At 50.4% G+C, this 19,525-nt stretch overlaps 1 protein-coding gene across 1 annotated transcript in view; it reads right to left on the bottom strand.

Annotated features, from left to right (window-relative positions):
• Positions 1 to 18,115, bottom strand: part of EXOC5 (exocyst complex component 5) — a 53,666-nt gene extending 35,551 nt beyond the window's left edge. Inside the window, exons 1-4 of the mRNA XM_056850693.1 lie at positions 17,993 to 18,115; positions 9,313 to 9,407; positions 6,800 to 6,947; positions 4,645 to 4,839 (exon numbers count right to left, since the gene is read on the bottom strand). Coding sequence (XP_056706671.1) covers positions 4,645 to 4,839; positions 6,800 to 6,947; positions 9,313 to 9,407; positions 17,993 to 18,115 — 561 coding nt within the window. The remainder of the gene's footprint in view (positions 1 to 4,644; positions 4,840 to 6,799; positions 6,948 to 9,312; positions 9,408 to 17,992) is intronic.
• Positions 18,116 to 19,525: the final 1,410 nt, after the last annotated feature.

The following is a 19,525-nucleotide window of genomic DNA, read 5'->3' as shown; positions in this document are numbered from 1 at the left end:
CCTTGAAAACCCTATGGGGTCGCCATAAGTCAGCTGTGACTTGACGGCACTCTCCACCACCAACCACAGTCCTCAGATTGCGAGACCCGAGCAAGGCTATTAACGATATTACGTTTGGAGATAGTTAATTCAGGGGGTCGCCATAAGTTTGGAATCGACTTGGTGGCACTTAACACACACAGAGAAATCAATAGAGGATAGAAGACATTATAGAGATGCTAAAAAGGTCAAGAACCTCTCCCAGCCATGAGAGACTTGGATGAATAAAGATTATTTATTTTACCAAATTTCTACTCTGCGCTCCCTGACAAAAGATCTCCTTCAAGCTGTTGTGGGCCAAAAAAGATGGTATAAAAGAATTTTAATAGGTACATTTAATAAATAAATACTACATGTATTTTTTCTTCCACATTAGCACAGCTAAATGCAGGAATGCAACTTTAAGAGAAGGCAAACTTGACTCACGGAAAGGAACTTAGATTATAGTTTTTCCAGAGTCACAAAGAAATCCATGACATGAGCCATTTTCTCTAGTAAACCAGACAGACCATTTTCTCTCTATTAGATAACAAAATTGTTATGCTTATTTAGCTAGTAGTAAGTAAAATATTACTCAAGTTATCCACTAAGACCAGCATTAGACCTATGTAGGCATGGACAGCACATTTAAAAAGCAGCTAGGATTGTGTAAAATAGGGGGAAACACTATTATAATTACACTTGTCTTTTCCTAGGGCTATGTAACACCGGAAAAAGGAAAAGCACTATTTATAACATTATATTTGTTGAAGTACAGAAAGTGTTTGATTACATGGAGTGAGAGCATCTCTCTGAAGCTTTAGAAGTATTTCTGGCTATGGAACAATATGGATTAAAAGGACACATGCATTCCCCAATCCACAACCTTCACAAGAATTGTGAATACTGACTTAACACTGAAAATACAATTGACCTGTGGTACCAGATAGGGCAGTCCCTCATTCAACACTTTTTTTGGTTAATTTAAATTTGGAAGCCCCTGCTGTTATGATAAGAAACCATTCTAAAGATCAAAGGTTTAGAAAATCAGCAGGAATGATTTTAAAAGTGCTGACAATATTGCTATTATTTCTATTCAACCAGAAATGTCATTAAAAGGAACAACGGTGGTTGCAGAGGAAGTTAAGAATGATATCAGGTTATTAAAAAAAACCAGAAAATTTGAGATGTTGTGTTTTCATTGAACCAAAGAAGAACAGGATAAGGAAGATAAACCATTCTCTTCAAAACTGAGAAAGAACAGGTTTGTCATTTAAGTTTTATTTTTCTAACAATCGCAACGGGTTTTACAGGAACAATTACTAATTTCTGGTAAGCAAAAAATGAAAATCAGATTTAGATAGGTCTCAGATGAATCCTTATTTTAAGGAAAGAATGACAGTTAAGAGGAGCATACAGACAAAAACTATTTTGATGCATAATGGTAGAATTGTGTTGTGGGGGAAGCATTTAAAAACTTGGCAGCAAATGATATCTAGCTTCATCGTGTCAAAGAAGAAACCAATTATTTATGGGGGGGAATGTTTTCTCAGGATGTGGTGATGGCTGCCAACTTGGAAGGCTTTAAGAGGGGAGTGGACATGTTCATGGAGGAGAGGGCTATCCATGGCTACTAGTCAAAATGAATACTAGTCATGATGCATACCTATTCCCTCCAGGATCAGAGGAGCATGCCCATCATATTAGGTGCTTTGGAACACAGGCAGGACAATGGTGCTGCAGTCGTCTTGCTTGTGGGCTTCCTAGAGTTCCTAGAAAATGGCCACTTTGGCAATTGGACTCTAGGGCATTGAAGTCCCTCCCCTCCCCAAACCCCACCCTCCTCAGGCACTGCCCCAAAAACCTCCCGCCAGTGGCGAAGAGGGACCTGGCAACCCTAGTTATGTGATTTCTGTTCACTTTGTGATTTTGGGAAATAAAATCTAAAATCTGTCATGTGGAGGTCAGTTGTAATCCCAGGAGATCTCCAGTCACCACCTGGAGGTTAAGGAAAAAAGACTAGCACGACTCTATGTGTATAATCAACAATTCATTAACAACATGCTTACAAGAAAAAAACCTACCACAAAGTGTGCAAATATATACAATATTTACAAAAATGATCGCTATAAACTTAATAGCAAAGTACAATAGTCCAAATAAGGAAAAAAATATTTTAAGTTAAATATAGCAGCTCTCCGCTTGGGAGCCAATAATGATATTCAACTCATTTGAAAATATAAAAAATTGCAAAATTAAAAAACAAAATATTTATACAAAAACCTTTTGCTGAAGAAACTGTATCATAATATTAAGAATTTCTCCTCTTTTTGTATGCTTTCAACATATTGAGAGGCTGATGAAGCTATGCTTTGGTGAAAGCGCTACACAATACCCGGAATAGTGTTTCCTCCTTCTCTGGATTATTTTCGGACTTCGTGCCTACTAACTGACATTGTCAATCACTTTTGGATTAGAAGATTACTTACCTGTGATGGACTATCGGACCTTGCTATTAGGCTTGTAGCGATTTTTTTTTCTTATTTGGACTATTGTACTTTGCTATTAAGTTTATAACCTAATCGCCACATAAAAAAGCATTTAAAGAACAAAAAACAAAAAATGGAGCAATCTGAAAGGAAGTGGGGGGGGGATCCAAGCCTTAGTTTTAAAAAGCCTTTCTTTTGCTCAGAAAGAGTTCCGACGAAGCAGGAAGCAATCTCTGCCTCTTTCCATGCTGCTTTATGATTGGCTGTGAGAGAAAGCCAGCTTCTGTGTCCCGTGCTTTGCCTTCTGCATGGAGATTTCAGCCGGGCTGAGCTCAGAGGAGAGGGAAGAATCGGGTTAACAGAGGAATGGGAAGTCCCGCGATGTGTGAGGGCTGGCAGCGAGGTCATCTCTAATGGAGGGAGAACTCATGCAGAACTCCAAGGAACAACCGAGTCAGACAGGGGGCAAACGTGAGTCCAAGTACCCATTCATAAATGACCTGAGTCTCAGGACTACTCTACTGTTTGCGCCCCGGGGAGATCTATTCAGGTTACATCACAGGGCCTAATGTGTTTCTTCCACATATCTCACTCCTGCCCCCTGCAACAACAACAACAACAACTTACCCTAATGGCATAACCAGTATATAGGAAGCCTAACCTTATCTACCTGACAGGAAGGCAGTTTTCCCATATTATTAATGGTCTTTAAGGTGCTACTAGACTTAAATCTTGCTATTCTACTGCAGATCAACACACCTACCCACCTAAAGCTATTCCCGTATTATGTCATACAATGTGGGGGGGGAGGGAATGACTTCTCATACATCTACATAAGTGCAAATCCAGGAAGTTACCATGTAAGTAAATCCCCAACTTTCTTCAAAGTCAATCAAGTTACATATACAGATAAAAGCCACTTTTCGAGAAGCAGTAAAAACATACACAGGGAGACAAAATGTAAATCAACAGGAATGCCTGGAAAAAATCTCTTCACCTCGAACTGACAACTCAGAACACTCGGTTCTATGCTAACAGATGTGGGGAGCAGGGTTGCCAGCCTCCAGGTGGTAGCTGGAGATCTCCTGGGATTACAACTGATCTATAGGCAAAAGAGATCAGTTCACCTGGAGAAAATGGCTGCTTTGGAAGGTGGACTCTATGGCGTTATGTTCGGTTGAAGGCCCACCCCTTACCAAACCCCGCTCTCCACAGGCTTTGCACAGCAACCTTGGACTTCTCTGGTGGTCTGTCACCCAAGCACTAACCAGGGCCAACCCTGCTTAGCTTCCGAGATCTGAGAAGATCAGGCTGGCCTCGGCCATCCAGGTTAGGACATAATAACTGTGTGTCGTCACGTCACAGACCACTTATGCCGACCCCACAGGGGTTTCAAGGCAAGAGAGGAACAGAGGTGGCTTACCATTGCATGCCTCTGTGTAGCAACCCTGGACTTCCTGGGTGGTCTCCTAGCCAAGTACTAACTAGGGCCAACCCGAGGCCAGCCCTACCCAGGGCCAAAATCTGATGAGATGGATGGCCCAGACTAGTCCAAAATCAAGGTTTTAAAGTAGTTAACTTGGGTTAAAATTATGGAGCCATATTCCTGAGAAAGAGAGAAAAAGAAAGAAATGCTCCCATCTCCGCAGGGTTTCTTTTATCAAAGTGCCTCAGGTTTCGTTGTTTGCCCAAGAGAAAAGGGAAATAACAGTTCCTTAGAGCCTAAATGCATATTCTGGTAACACTGCCCTGCACAATCAAAACAGCATTCTCAAGGCTCACAGAGGAGACACTAGGGGGGGAAATTAGGCCAAGGGGTTCAGAAAACACACAGAGAGACACAAGACTCCCTAAAGTCTTCTTTTAAAAAGTTACTCTCTCAGCATTTTTCTAAAACGCTTATGATTTTTGCAAAATTAAAAAAAAATATGACAGCATCGCCCCGCTGAGAATGGCGGAATTTGCAGGCAAAATAAAAGTTAATTTGCATCCGAGGACAATGGAACCGGGGCGAAATCGCTCACTCGGGAGCCGGAGCGTGGAAAAGTTACAACAGAGGGTTGTAATTAGGACAACTCCGCTTACGCCGCACAATCCCTTTCAATCCCGCAGACCGGGGGGGGGGGGGCGCCCTTACCTTCTCAGGGTTGGTGAAAACATCAGACTTCAGCTCTCCGTCAAGAAACTCATTAAAGTATTTCATCAGTTTGTGAGCCTCCACGAGCCGCTGCCGCGGCGTGTTTACCCCCTCCAGCAGGTCGCCAAGGTGACAGACTTTGGTGGCCACGTAGCTGACGTGCTCGTCCAGCTCTTGGAAGTGTTGGAAGGCAACCTGGGAGAAGCAGAGGGAGAATGCAATAACGTGTGTGTGTGTGTGTGTTCTGCCATAATTAAGGAAAGCCGAACTATTCACCAGCGGTCAAAGAAAGAACAATAAAGCTCAGAAGCCAAGACGGGGAAGATTCAGCGCCCAGCCGTTCTCCAGTGAAATGCTCACATGCATTCACAGGAATCGGAAGCGAGCTGATGCAAGGCCAGAACTTTAGCCTGCATGAACCAGTATCGAGCGCAGTGCTCAGTGGCGGAGCATCTGCTTGGCATGCAGAAAGTCCCAGGCTCAATCCCCAACATAGCTAGTGAAAAGGCCGACCAGGAGGTCATGTGAAAGACCTCTCTGCATGAGGCCCTGCAGAGCTGCTGCCCATCAGACAATACTGACTTTGATGGACCGAGGGTCTGTTTCAGTAGAAGGCAGCTTCATGTGTGCATTATTTATTTATTCTTATCATTCTTATACCCCCTCTACCCCAGCAAAGCCAGGGTCAGAGCGGCATGCCTTCAAAGATTTGGCATAGTCCCTGCATATCTGCATCAGTGCTAAGGCAAAGGGGTTCTATTAATTTTATTTATTTATTTTCGATCTTATATGCTGCCCTCCCCAGCAACAACTCAGATAATACATCATAACATTACAGTAAAATTCACACTAAAACAATTTCTATAATAGCTAAAAAAAGAGCCCCATAAACATAATCAGAAAATGACAACAGCAATACATAAGATGGTGTTCCTTGCAGCAGGGCCTGCGAACAACTAGATACCCCACACAGACAGATGATCGACAATTAGATAGAATGGAAAAAAGGGGGGTAGGGAGGCCAGAACTGATGGAATATCGTCACTGTCCTCAACCATAGGCCTGATGGAATAGCTCGGTCTTGCAGGCCCTGCGGAACTCCTTAAGGACTTTCCTTAAGGAGCATCCAGAAGGGCTCTGGTCTCATTAGAGAGACTATTCCACCCGACAGGGACCAGGGCAGAAAAAGCCCTGGCCCTGGCCGAAGACAGACGGACACTCTTTGGACCGGGGACCAATTTAGCGGTACATACAGAATACTTCATACGATTTGGCTTAGGATGGAACCTGCTTTTCGTTTTGAAAGGCACTCAGAGGGGCTTACCGTCAGGTTTAAAAACAATACAACATCCGATATATTAAAAAATGCAATAAACCCAACAGCGAGGAGCCATATGGTAATAAGTAATAATATAATCACCCACCCCTCTACCTGAGCATTCTTATTGATGCTAGCAATAAAGAACAGATGGCTACTCTTGAATTTGAACACATGAAGCTGTCTCATACTGAATCAGACCCTTGGTCCATCAAAGTCAGTATTGTCCACTCAGACTGGCAGCGGCACTCCAGGGTCTCAGGCAGGGGTCTTTCACATCACTTACTTGCCTAGTCCCTTTAACTGGAGCCGCCAGGGACTGAACCTGGGACCTTCCGCACACCAAGTAGATGCTCTACCACGGAGCCACGGCCCCTCCCCATATTATGAACATATGAAGCTGCCTTATACTGAATCAGACCCTTGGTCCATCAAAGTCAGTATCATCTACTCAGACCGGCAGCGGCTCTCCAGGGACTCAAGCGGAGGTCCTTCACATCACCTACTTGCCAAGTCCTTTTAACTGGAGGCGCCGGGGATTGAACCTGGGACCTTCTGCAATCCAAGCAGCAGATGCTCTACAAACTGAGCCACAGCCCCTCCCCAATTTAATTGCTGGTAGATGTGTGGGAAAGAAACGGTGGTTGCTAAGCAACTTCCAGTGCACTCCTCAACTACTTCTGCTGTTTGTTTTTTTAAAGACGACACCAACAGCACATTTACTTAATAATGAAATACAAGCTTTGGGCGCATTCCAGCAAGATGTTCTCCATTATAAACCCTACTGAAATAACTGGGAGTGGTGCAAGAGCATCGATCATGCCCTTGGGGCAATACCTGGTTGCTTTTCTGCAATTCCTGAACTTTCTTGGCAAATTCCTTGGCTTCCCTCTGGACCTGCTGCTCCAACTTTTCCACTCTTCTCTGGATTCTTTCATCAAGCAACTTCAGTTCTTGAATATGATTTACAAATTCTTCTTGTAATCTGATTTGTGGAGGGGGAGGGACAAAGAAGTTTGATAATGGCAGACCTTAATACGCAAACAGTATGCAAAATCGTTACTTTCTGAAGAAAGGCCAGGGAAACAAAACTCGCCCGTTAGATCTGGCTGTGATCAGAATCGCTGAAGAGATTTAGCATTCCTGTTTCAAGAAAAGGCTTGCTGTACCAGCATGTTAAATGCTAATGATGGGGTGTACGAACGATGATGCCAAATATTACTGAATTACGCCGTTCCGTGAGGGTCATGGGGATGTGGCAGAATTTGTGCTGAAGACACAATCTGCATGAGCATAAACGTTCAAGACTGGTACATCAGAAAAAGGTAACTGCTATTTACCTTTTAAGATTCAGTCATTAGTCTAACTCATGATACTTTTTACATCGTGTACATGGTCCTGAATTAGCATAATGGACCACTTCATCATCAGCATGCCCATTATATTAGGTGCTGTGGAACACAGGCGGAATAATGCTGCTGCAGTTGTCTTGCTTGTGGGCTTCCTAGAAGCACCTGGTTGGCCACTGTGGGAACAGACTGCTGGATTTGATGGACCTTGGTCTGATCCAGCATGGCCTTTCTTATGTTCATAGTATATTAGGTGCTTTGGATCGCAGGCAAGATAATGCTGCTACAGTCGTTTTGCTTGTGGACTTCTTAGAAGCACCTGGTTGGCCACTGCTAGGCTTGATGGGCCTTGGTCTGATCCAGTATGGCCTTTCTTATATTCTTATCGTGATGCCACAAAGGATAAGGAAGTTTGCCCCATAAAAAGCAGATTGACCATATATCTAGAAAACAAAGAAGCCATTAAAGCAAACTTGCCCTGACCTGGATGATCCAGTCTAGCCCAATCTTGTCAGATCTTGGAAGCTAAGCTGGGTCAGTCATGGTTAGTACCTGGATGGGAGACCACCAAGGAAGACCAAGGTTGCTACATAGGGACAGGCGTAGTTTGAATCTTGAAAGGTAAATAGCACACATGAACACATGAAGCTGCCTTATACTGAATCAGACCCTCGGTCCACCAAAGTCAGTACTGTCTACTCAGACCGGTAGTGGCTCTCCAGGGTCTTAGGCAGAGGTCTGTCACATCACCTACTTGCCTAGTCCCTTTAACTGGAGATGCCAGGGATTAAACCACCTCTGTTTGTCTCTTGCCTTGCAACACCTATGGGGTCACCATAAGTCAGCCGCAACTTGAACACATGAACCTGCCTTCTACTGAATCAGACCTTCGGCCCATCAAAGTCAGTATGGTCTACTCAGACCGGCAGCGGCTCTCCAGGGTCTCAGGCAGGGATCTTTCACATCACCTACCTGCCTAGGTAGCCGGCTCAAGGTTGACTCAGCCTTCCATCCTTCCGAGGTCGGTAAAATGAGGACCCAGCTTGCTGGGGGTAAAGGGAAGATGACTGGGGAAGGCACTGACAAACCACCCCGCAAACAAAGTCTGCCTTGGAAACGTCGGGATGTGATGTCACCCCATGGGTCAGGAATGACCCGGTGCTTGCACAGGGGACCTTTACCTTTTTACCTGCCTAGTCCCTTTAACTGGAGATGCCGGGGATTGAACCTGGGACTTTCTGCATGCCAAGCAGATGCTCTACCACTGAGCTACGGCCTTTCCGCTACTTGATGGCAGTTGGCCTCTGCTGAGCTGACCAAGGACTATCCACATAAACTGGGCAGAGGGTATTTAGATCCCTCCATGAAGGATCCAATTTCAGTTAAAGGGTCTCAGGTGAACTGCTCATGACTGAACAGCCAGATTCAACACCCATATCCAAATCTTTTCCAGTATCCTGAATTACCCACCCCCAACTAACCACCACGCGGCAACAAGAAAATAAGACAGCCAGATGATTATCGGCCAGCTTATCAAAACTGGCCAGAAAAATTTTGGGCAATGGCTCTTCAACATTATTAAAACAGCAACATTAACACCACCACAACCCCACACCCTGCAATTATGTTACGCGGAATAGAAGACTAAACTAGCAATTTACAAGAGGTTATTCAGTGACGCTTCACCAAAATCTTAACGTTACTCTTATGTTCTAAACTAGTCACATTATTGGGTTCCATAACCTCTTCTCCAGTTTCAACTTTCAGAGGAAAATTTCTTTTCTTCTGTCAGCCTTCTTGATTTATACATTGCATTTTTTCACCCTCCCCCACCCCCAAACATGCTATTTTGTAAACTTGGGGTGGGGGGTCAAAAATGCCCAATGCTTTCTCAGCTGCAGTGCTTAGTGGAGATTTCTTTAAATTGAACATTTCTTGCTCTTTATTACAGGCGGCTAAATCTATCCATTGTACTGGTGGATTATACGGCTGCATTTTTACCTTTTGGGATCAAAAGCTTCCACGCCACCTCGGGAACCTCCACCAGGGGTCCTCCACGCCAGGCGTTCAATGTACTCGTCTGCCACAAAAGGCTCCTAACCACACAAGAAAGAGACCCTTTTAAAGCAAACCACAGCTGGAAATTTTAAAAATGCATATTTATACCTCATCAAGGAGGTGGTTAAAAGCTTTTTTTCTATAGCAAATGTTGTGTGTGTGTGTGTGTGTGTGTGTGTTAAGTGCCATCTAGTCGCTTCCAACTTATAGCGACCCTATGAATCAATGTCCTCCAAAATGTCCTATCGTCAACAGCTTTGCTCAGGTCTTGCAAACTGAGGGCCGTGGCTTCCTTTATAGTCAATCCATCTCTTGTTGGGTCTTCCTCTTTTCCTGCTGCTCTCAACGTTTCCTAGCATGATTGTCTTTGCCAGTGGCTTGTCTTCTCATGATGTGACCGAAATACGATAGCCTCTATTTAGTCATTTTAGCTTCTAGGGTCAGTTCAGGCTTGATTTGATCTAGAACTGCTAATTTATAAACCCACAACCATGACCATGTCCCTGTTGTCTAGAGCCCTGTGGACGAGTGGCTATGTCCCCACCCGCCACTGGTGGCACAATACAAATATATAGAAGACCACAAGCATGCATTCTTGTAAAACTTATCAGGATTGCAAAGGATAAAACCCTAAAATGTAAAATGCAAGGCAATAATACCTTGAATAAAGAAATTAATATTAATTTGCCTAAATAATAAGTACCGTCTTTAAGCATGATTTCTGCTGCTTAATACTAAAGTCTACTGTAGGTCCAAAGACACAGAGACCCAGCTTGACCTAGTGGTTAAGGTGTCGGACTAGGATCTGGGAAGCCCAGGTTCAAATCCCCACTCGCACCATGGAAACTTGCTGGGTGACCTTGGGCCAGTCACCCACTCTCAGCCATGACCCTGGCTAGTATTTGGATGGGAGACCTCCAAAGAATACCAGGGATGTGGCACAGAGGCAGGCAATGGCAAACCACCTCTGAAAGTCTCTTGCCTTGAAAACCTGATGGGGTCACCATAAATTAACTGTGATTTGACTGCAAAAAATAATAATAATGAGCAAGCACAATCTTCAAGCATTATTTCTGCTATTTAATACTAAAGCCTAATCTAGGTTTGAAGACACATACGGGGCACAGTAAGCCGCCTTCTCACAATTCAAAGATGAACACAATGGTGTTCGACAACAAACATTTTAACACCCCTGACAGACGCAACATCTTGAAATCTATTACCCAACTAGACATACAAGTTCCTTCTCACCTACGCTGCACCGAAACGGCCCTGCAAGTTAGTTCTGTTTACTGGCCAAGTTAAATTTTTTAACTCACCCAACTGGTATTAAGAACATAATAAAAGCCATGCTGAATCAGACCAAGGCCCAGCAGTCTGTTCACACAGTGGCCAACCAGGTGCCTCTAGGAAGCCCACAAACAAGACAACTGCAGCAGCACCATCCTGCCTGTTTCACAGCACCTAATATATTCGGCATGATCCTCTGATCCTGGAGAGAATAGGTATGCATCATGACTAGCATCCATTTTGACTAGTAGCCATGAATAGCCTTCTCCTCCATGAACATGTCCACTCCCTTCTTAAAGCCTTCCAAGTTGGCAGCCATCACCACATCCTAGGGCAGGGAGTTCCACAATTTAACTATGTGTTGTGTAAAGAAATATTTCCTTTTATCAGTTCTGAATCTCTCACCCTCCAGATTCAGCTGATGACCCCGCGTTCTAGTATTATGAGAAAGGGAGAAAAGCTTCTCCCTGTCCACTGTCTCCAAACTGTGCATAATTGTATAGACCTCTATCATGTCTCCCCTTAACCTCCTTCTTTCCAGGCTAAACAGCCCTAAGAGTTTTAACCGCTCATCATAGGGCAGTTGCTCTAGCTCCCTGATCATTTTGGTTGCTCTTTTGTGCACCTTTCTCTTTGCTGAACATCAAGAAAACATTGGTCATTTATGCATGGTCGCTTTAACCTCCTTTATTCCCCGTTTCAGCCAGGATCAAAGTAACCAGGGTTGGGGGAAATTGTATGCATTGGCTGGAATTATCAGGGACAAAACTGTGTGCTAATGGAGGCATGAATACAGAAAAGCAGTCTCCCAAGTTCAAATAAGTCCCACCCCTTTAAATGCTGCTCTGTAATTGGCTTACCTCGCGAGAGATTTCCTTCCCCCCAAACCCAACTGCCGCATAAAAAAGCATTTTAAGAAAAAACAAAAAACGGAGCAATCTGAAAGAAGGGGGGCGGATAGGGTTGCCAGGTGCCGGCAGGCAAACCCCCGGCAATTTGCCCCTCTGCCCATCGACCACCTGAGGATCAGCGGGCAAATGTGCACACGTTTGTGTGACACTTCCGGTTTACAGCCGCTTTACCACTCAAACTAAGAGGAAAAGGCCCCTTGCGAGGCAGCACTTCTGGTTATAAACTGGAAGTGCCACGCACGCGCATTGGCGCATGCGCATGCAATTGCACCCACAGCCCCATAGCCTCCCGCCGGAGCAGAGGAGGGACCTGGTAAGCCTAGGGGCGGAGATATCCAAGCCTCGTTTTAAAAATGCCTTTCTTTTACTCAGAATGTGCTCCGAGGTAGCAGGAAGCACTTGAATCCCTGCCTCTTTACACACTGCTTCGTGACTGGCTGTGAAAGAAGCCAATCTTCTGTGCTTCCCTTGTTTGGCTATCTGCATGCTGGCTTGAAGAGGGGTTTGGAAAAGGGTGGGGCGAAGCGCAACCCAAGGAAGTTGTACGCCTGCTCCGTGATTCTGGAATGAGCCAGGATGAACGGTTTAATTCGGGCCAGAAGAGGAAAGGGAAAAGCCGGGTCCGTTTTGCATTCTAACAGGGTTGAGCTGACAAGGAATGAGGTATCGCGCATACAGAAAAATTTGATCCTGGCTGCAACAGGGAATAAAGGAGGTTAAAGCGACCGTGCATAAATTACCATTATGAAATGAGACTGCTGGACCCCCATCTATGACACACCTCTTTTACAGGAACAAAGGATTGTAAAAATTGTGGTCTGAAGGACAGCCTCTTGAACAACATGACCTCTTCATCTATTCCAGATGTGAACTTTGACTTGGCGATGATGAACAAAGATGGCTCACTTTGTTATCTTTTACTGTGTCAGGAGTTCATACATTTGTGTTCAGAGTAAATCCCCCACTCATTTTAAAAAATTGTTTAGGAAAGGAATCTGCTGTTTCCCCTACAGCTACATTTTGTAGCATCTGCTACAAAAGGACCATCCTGATAAGCATCGGCTGAGAACCTACCGGTACGTAGATTCTCATTCCTCTGAGTACACATGAACACATCAAGCTACCTTATACCAAATCAGACCCTTGGTCTATCAAAGTCAGCACTGTCTACTCAGACCTGCAGCGGCTCTCCAGGGTCTCAGACAGAGGTCTTTCACATCACCTGCTTGCCTAGTCCCTTTAACTGGAGATGCCGGGGATTGAACCTGGGACCTTCAGCATGCCAAGCAGCTGCTCTTTTCTGCCCCTCAGAACATAAGAAAGGCCCTGCTGGATCAGACCAAGGCCCATCAAGTCCAGCAGTCTGTTCACACAGCGGTCAACCAAGTGCCTCAAGGAAGCCCCCAAACAAGACGACTGCAGCAGCACCATCCTGCCTGTGTTCCACAGCACCTAATATAATAGGCCTGCTCCTCTGATCATGGAGAGAATAGGTATGCATCATGACTAGTATCCCTTTTGACTAGTAGTCAGGAATACCCCTTTCCTCCACTAGCTTTCTACATACAGAGGGGGTTAATGCCAGAGGTTTTATTTTAAGCACCTAGAGTGTTATATCCTCTGAAAAGAGACTACCCCACTGGAAGAAAACCAACACATTTATTGTAGTTTCATATTAACAAACATCCCAAAACAGTTGCAGCTGCCATCAAAAGAAAAGGAAACAGGAACCAAGGTAAAACGCGGAGCATAATGCCCCTTATTTAAAGGGGCTACGCTCCTGCACAATTCAGTATGGCAAGCCAGGGCGGCCAATACATTACATAGAGCTTTAAAAAAATTGCAGCCCACTCCACCAGCTCATTCTGCTGGGTGCACTGACCAGTGTGGTGAAGTGGTTAACAGTGGTGATTTGGAGTAATGGACTCTAATCTGGAGAATCGGGTTTGATTCCCCACTCCTCCACATGAGCAGTGGACGCTAATCTGGTGAATTGGATTTGTTTCCCCACTCCTCCACATTCAGGCAACTGGGCAACTTTGGTCTAGTCACAGCTCTCTCACCCCCACCTACCTCACAGGGTGTCTGTTGTGGGGAGAGGAAGGGAAGGTGATTGTTAGCCGGTTTGATTCTCCCTTAAATGGTAGAGAAAGTTAGCATATAAAAACCAACTCTTCTTCAAGCCTTAGGATGGTAATGAATCTGGCTCTCTCCTAGAGCACAGCAGCCCTAGGTGGTTTGAACGCCGGAGGCAAGGGGAGAGTTGCTGGCTGAGAGGCCATGTACATATTTATGAAACATTTAAACCCCCCTCTAACAGCAAGGAAATAAATGAGCCTGCTAAAATGTACCAATTGTGAAAAGGCTGGCAGTAAATATTGTTCTTCGTTTCCTTGTTCTATCCAGGCAGCAGGATTGTTGTGGTCACGCTCTAACAGGGCACCTAGCCCACCCCACAGCCGCCCCCAGGGCAAATGCCCTGATCCGTCTTTCGCCACCCCTCGCTTCTCTTCTCCTTTTGCCCCATGCCAATCATACACCAGGCTGGGAATCCCAGTTTTCTTCCTAAATTTAGCCAAAGGCCTTTAACAACACGCCTGTCACTCTGCAGGCGGCTCTTTCTCTCTCCACCAACAAAGGAAAGGCTTCAGCAGCTGAATTTCCGCTTGTCAGGGATTCATCTCGAGCTGACGCTGTTGTGTTTACTTTGGATTTTTATTTTGGGTAAAGCCTGCCAGGAGCTTTTGGAAAAGCAATATGAAAAACGTTTTTAAGCAAGCTAAAAATAAATGAAAACAAGAGGGCTTAAAAGAACGAGATCATACACCCTCCAGTGGGGCCTGTACACCCCTCGTCGTTAAAGTCCCCCACCCCTGACCCTACAGGATCCCATTCTCCTGCAGCCCCTCCTATGCGGGCCCCCAACCCTTCTCTCTCCCAACTAGCCCTACCCTACACATATTTCACCCCATTTTGCCATCCTATCCCCACCCGCCCCAATGTCAGCCCCTGTCCCCATTCTTTGGCTTACCCCTGCCATAACCCCCTCCCCTTAGGTAAAATTCCCAGTTTCACCTCCATACTTCTGTAGAACTCACACAGAAATAAACTTTGTTAGTCTGTAAGGTGCCACTGGGTATTGTTTTCTTTTGCCCCCACCCTCCATTTGTCTGCCCCAAGCAGCAGCCCCTCCCACAAAATCACTCCTTCCCACTTGATCTGGGAATCCCCCCATATCTCACATTGTGGGGAGATGCTCCCCACATGCTCACTGTCCCACTGACAGCTCCCTTCCCCATCTTTTAGCCCCCATCTGTTTCCTCTTTGCAATCCAAGATGGGGGGGGGCTTTTCCAAACACAGACACAGTCACTGCCCCACTGACAGGCCCCTTCCTCATCTCCCCACCACCTTCTTCCAATCCCAGATGGACTTCCCCCCACTCCACAATTTGGGGGCATCTTACACACCAGTGCCCCATTGACAGGCCCCTCCCCATCTTTTAGCGTCCCCCCCTCCACCTTCTTCTCCTAATCCAGGACAGACTTTTCCCTCCTCACTCCACAACTGGGGTGGGGGGCTTTTACACACCCCTGGGGCCTACTGACAAGTCCCCCCATCATCCTCCCAACCCAAAACGAGCTTTCTCTCCCCCCACCCCACAATTTGAGGGCATTTACACACACCTAGTGCCCCACTGACAGCCCCACCACCTTCTTCCCAATCCAAGAAGGGCTTTCTCCCCCCCCCCACCCCACAATTGGCAGGGACGTTTACCCACACAGACACATTCATTGCCCCCCCCCACTGCATTCTTCACAATCCAAGATGGGCTTTCTCCGCCCACCCCACAATTTAGGGGCTTTGACACATGCCCAGTGCCCCACTGACAGCCCCGCCTTGTTCCCAATCCAAGACGGGCATTCTTCCCCCCCACACACACACGATTTTTCCTCCTCGCTCCACAATTGAGGGGGGAGCTTTTAGACCCCCTCAGTGCCCCACTGACAAGCCCCCCCACCGCCCCCCAACCCAAAACGAGCTTTCTCCCCCACCCACCCAATTTGGCTTTTACACCCATTGACAGCCCCACCACCACGACCTCCTTCCCAACCCAAGAGGGCCTTTCTCCCCACCCCACCCCACAACTGGAGGGCTTTTACACACTCAGTGCCCCACCGACAGCCCCCCCACCGCCTTCTCGCCAACCCAAGGCGGCCTTTCTCCCCTACCCCACAATTGGGGGGCTTCTACACCCACCCAGTGCCCCACTGACAGCCCCCCCCTGCCTCCTTCCCAACCCAAGAGGGCCTTCCCCCCCCTGCACCCCACAACTGGGGGGGGGGCATTCACACCCACCCAGTGCCCCACTGACAGCCCCCCCTGCCTCCTTCCCAACCCAAGAGGGCCTTCCCCCCCTGCACCCCACAACTGGGGGGGGGGGCATTCACACCCACCCAGTGCCCCACTGACAGCCCCCCCTGCCTCCTTCCCAACCCAAGAGGGCCTTCCCCCCCTGCACCCCACAACTGGGGGGGGCATTCACACCCACCCAGTGCCCACTGACAGCCCCCCCTGCCTCCTTCCCAACCCAAGAGGGCCTTCCCCCCCTGCACCCCACAACTGGGGGGGGCATTCACACCCATCCAGTGCCCCACTGACAGCCCCCCCTGCCTCCTTCCCAACCCAAGAGGGCCTTCCCCCCCCTGCACCCCACAACGGGGGGGGGGCATTCACACCCACCCAGTGCCCCACTGACAGCCCCCCCTGCCTCCTTCCCAACCCAAGAGGGCCTTCCCCCCCTGCACCCCACAACTGGGGGGGGCATTCACACCCACCCAGTGCCCCACTGACAGCCCCCCCTGCCTCCTTCCCAACCCAAGAGGGCCTTCCCCCCCTGCACCCCACAACTGGGGGGGGGCATTCACACCCACCCAGTGCCCCACTGACAGCCCCCCCGGCCTCCTTCCCAACCCAAGAGGGCCTTCCCCCCCTGCACCCCACAACTGGGGGGGGCATTCACACCCACCCAGTGCCCCACTGACAGCCCCCCCTGCCTCCTTCCCAACCCAAGAGGGCCTTCCCCCCCCTGCACCCCACAACTGGGGGGGGGGCATTCACACCCACCCAGTGCCCCACTGACAGCCCCCCCTGCCTCCTTCCCAACCCAAGAGGGCCTTCCCCCCCTGCACCCCACAACTGGGGGGGGCATTCACACCCACCCAGTGCCCCACTGACAGCCCCCCCTGCCTCCTTCCCAACCCAAGAGGGCCTTCCCCCCCTGCACCCCACAACTGGGGGGGCATTCACACCCACCCAGTGCCCCACTGACAGCCCCCCCTGCCTCCTTCCCAACCCAAGAGGGCCTTCCCCCCCTGCACCCCACAACTGGGGGGGCATTCACACCCACCCAGTGCCCCACTGACAGCCCCCCCTGCCTCCTTCCCAACCCAAGAGGGCCTTCCCCCCCTGCACCCCACAACTGGGGGGGCATTCACACCCACCCAGTGCCCCACTGACAGCCCCCCCTGCCTCCTTCCCAACCCAAGAGGGCCTTCCCCCCCTGCACCCCACAACTGGGGGGGGCATTCACACCCACCCAGTGCCCCACTGACAGCCCCCCCTGCCTCCTTCCCAACCCAAGAGGGCCTTCCCCCCCTGCACCCCACAACTGGGGGGGGCATTCACACCCACCCAGTGCCCCACTGACAGCCCCCCACTGCCTCCCTCCCAACCCAAGAGGGCCTTTCTCCTCCCCAACCCACAATTGGGGGGGGCTTTTACACCCAGTGCCCCACCGACAGCCCCCCACTGCCTCCCTCCCAACCCAAGAGGGCCTTTCTCCTCCCCAACCCACAATTGGGGGGGGGCTTTTACACCCAGTGCCCCACCGACAGCCCCCCCACCTCCTCCTTCCCAATCCAAGGCGGCCTTTCTTTCCCCACCCCACCCCACAACTGGAGGGCTTTTACACACTCAGTGCCCCACCGACAGCCCCCCCCCGCCTTCTCGCCAACCCAAGGCGGCCTTTCTCCCCTACCCCACAACTGGGGGGCTTCTACACCCACCCAGTGCCCCACTGACAGCCCCCCCCCTGCCTCCTTCCCAACCCACAATTGGGGGGGGGCTTTTACACCCAGTGCCCCACCGACAGCCCCCCCCCCACCTCCTCCTTCCCAATCCAAGGCGGCCTTTCTTTTCCCCCCCGCCCCACAACTGGAGGGCTTCTACACCCACCCAGTGCCCCACTGACAACCCCCCACTGCCTTTCCCAACCCAAGAGGGCCTTTCTGCCCCGCACCCCACAACTGGGGGGGGGGTAGGGCCGTTCCCCCCATCGCCAGGCCCTCTTCCCATGCGAGGGGACCCTCCCCCACACACCCCCACACCCCCAACCCCCCAACCCCGCCCAGGCCGGCCTACCTCGAAGAGCTCGGCCGCGACGGCCGCCATGGAGGAGCCGCCGCCGCCGGCCGCCTCGCCCTCTCGGTCCCGCGGCCGCCCCCTCAGGCCGCCCGCCCGCCGCCCGGCCCAGGCCTCCTCCATGGCCGCCGCCCCAGCAGCAGGGGGAGCAGGAGGAGACGACGAGGCCCGGCCAGGCCCGGCCTGCCCCGCCGCCGCCGCCGCTCCTCCTCCTCCTGGGCCCGGGACCGGCCTCCCGCCGCCGCCAGCTCCGCCCCGCCGCCTCAGCCGCCTCAGCCGCGGGTAGGCCCCAAAGCCCCGCGCCAGCCTGAGGGAGCGGCCGGGCCGCGGCGGAGGGGCTCTCGGTGCGGCACGGGGGTCGGGGGGGGGGGGGAGGGAGGCCGGGCTGGGGGGCTCTCGGTGGGGCACGGGGGTCGCCTCTGCCTACCCCCCCATACTGAGAAGGAGAGAGAGGGAGGGAGGCCGGGCTTGAGGGGGGGTCTCCTCGGTCGCCCCCCCCATACTGGGAAGGAGAGGGAGGGAGGCCTTGAGGGGGGTCTCCTCGGTCGCCCCCCCCCCCATACTGGGAAGGAGAGGGAGGGAGGCCGGGCTGGGGGGCTCTCGGTGGGGCACGGGGGTCGCCTCTGCCTACCCCCCCATACTGGGAAGGAGAGAGAGGGAGGGAGGGAGGGAGGGAGGCCGGGCTTGAGGGGGGGTCTCCTCGGTCGCCCCCCCCATACTGGGAAGGAGAGGGAGGGAGGCCTTGAGGGGGTCTCCTCGGTCGCCCCCCCCCATACTGGGAAGGAGAGGGAGGGAGGCCGGGCTTGAGGGGGGGGTCTCCTCGGCCTACCCCCCGCCCCCATACTGGGAAGGAGAGGGAGGGAGGCCGGGCTTGAGGGGGGTCTCCTCGGTCGCCCCCCCCCCATACTGGGAATGGGCCTCTAGGCGGGGCGCGGGGGTCGCCTCAGCCGTCCCCACACCCGCAGGGGGGAGGGAGGAAATGAGGCTCGGCGGGGGGGAGGGATCGGTGGGGCAGGGGGGTTCGTTGGTCCCTGGTTTTGTTTGGGTGGGGTGGGGGGAGAGATCTGGCAAGAGCGGGGGGGGGGGGCAGGGGAGGGGAAGGGGAGATCTCCCAAGATTGCACAGGAGACCCTTGCAGAAATCGGGAAGGTCTCTGTTCTGTAGGGGAGAGATATTGGGGGGGGTCTCTGTGGTCCACGGGGGAGCTTGTGGGAAGAATTTTAAGGGAAGGGAGTCGCCTGTAAAAGGACTATTGTTGGAGGAATTTGAGGGGGGGGCACTAGACTGTGAAGGAGATTGTTGGAGGAATTTGAGGGGGTGGTCCTTGGCCTGTAAGGGAGATTGTTGGAGGAATTTGGGGGGGGGGTCCTTGGCCTGTAAGGGAGATTGTTGGAGGAATTGGGGGGGGGGTCCTTGGCCTGTAAGGGAGATGGTTGGAGGAATTGGGGGGGGGGTCCTTGGCCTGTAAGGGAGATGGTTGGAGGAATTGGGGGGGGGTCCTTGGCCTGTAAGGGAGATTGTTGGAGGAATTTG

This window comes from Euleptes europaea, chromosome 6, assembly GCF_029931775.1.
Source record: "Euleptes europaea isolate rEulEur1 chromosome 6, rEulEur1.hap1, whole genome shotgun sequence".
Lineage (NCBI taxonomy): Eukaryota > Metazoa > Chordata > Lepidosauria > Squamata > Sphaerodactylidae > Euleptes > Euleptes europaea.
This window is presented reverse-complemented; position numbering and strand designations above follow the sequence as displayed.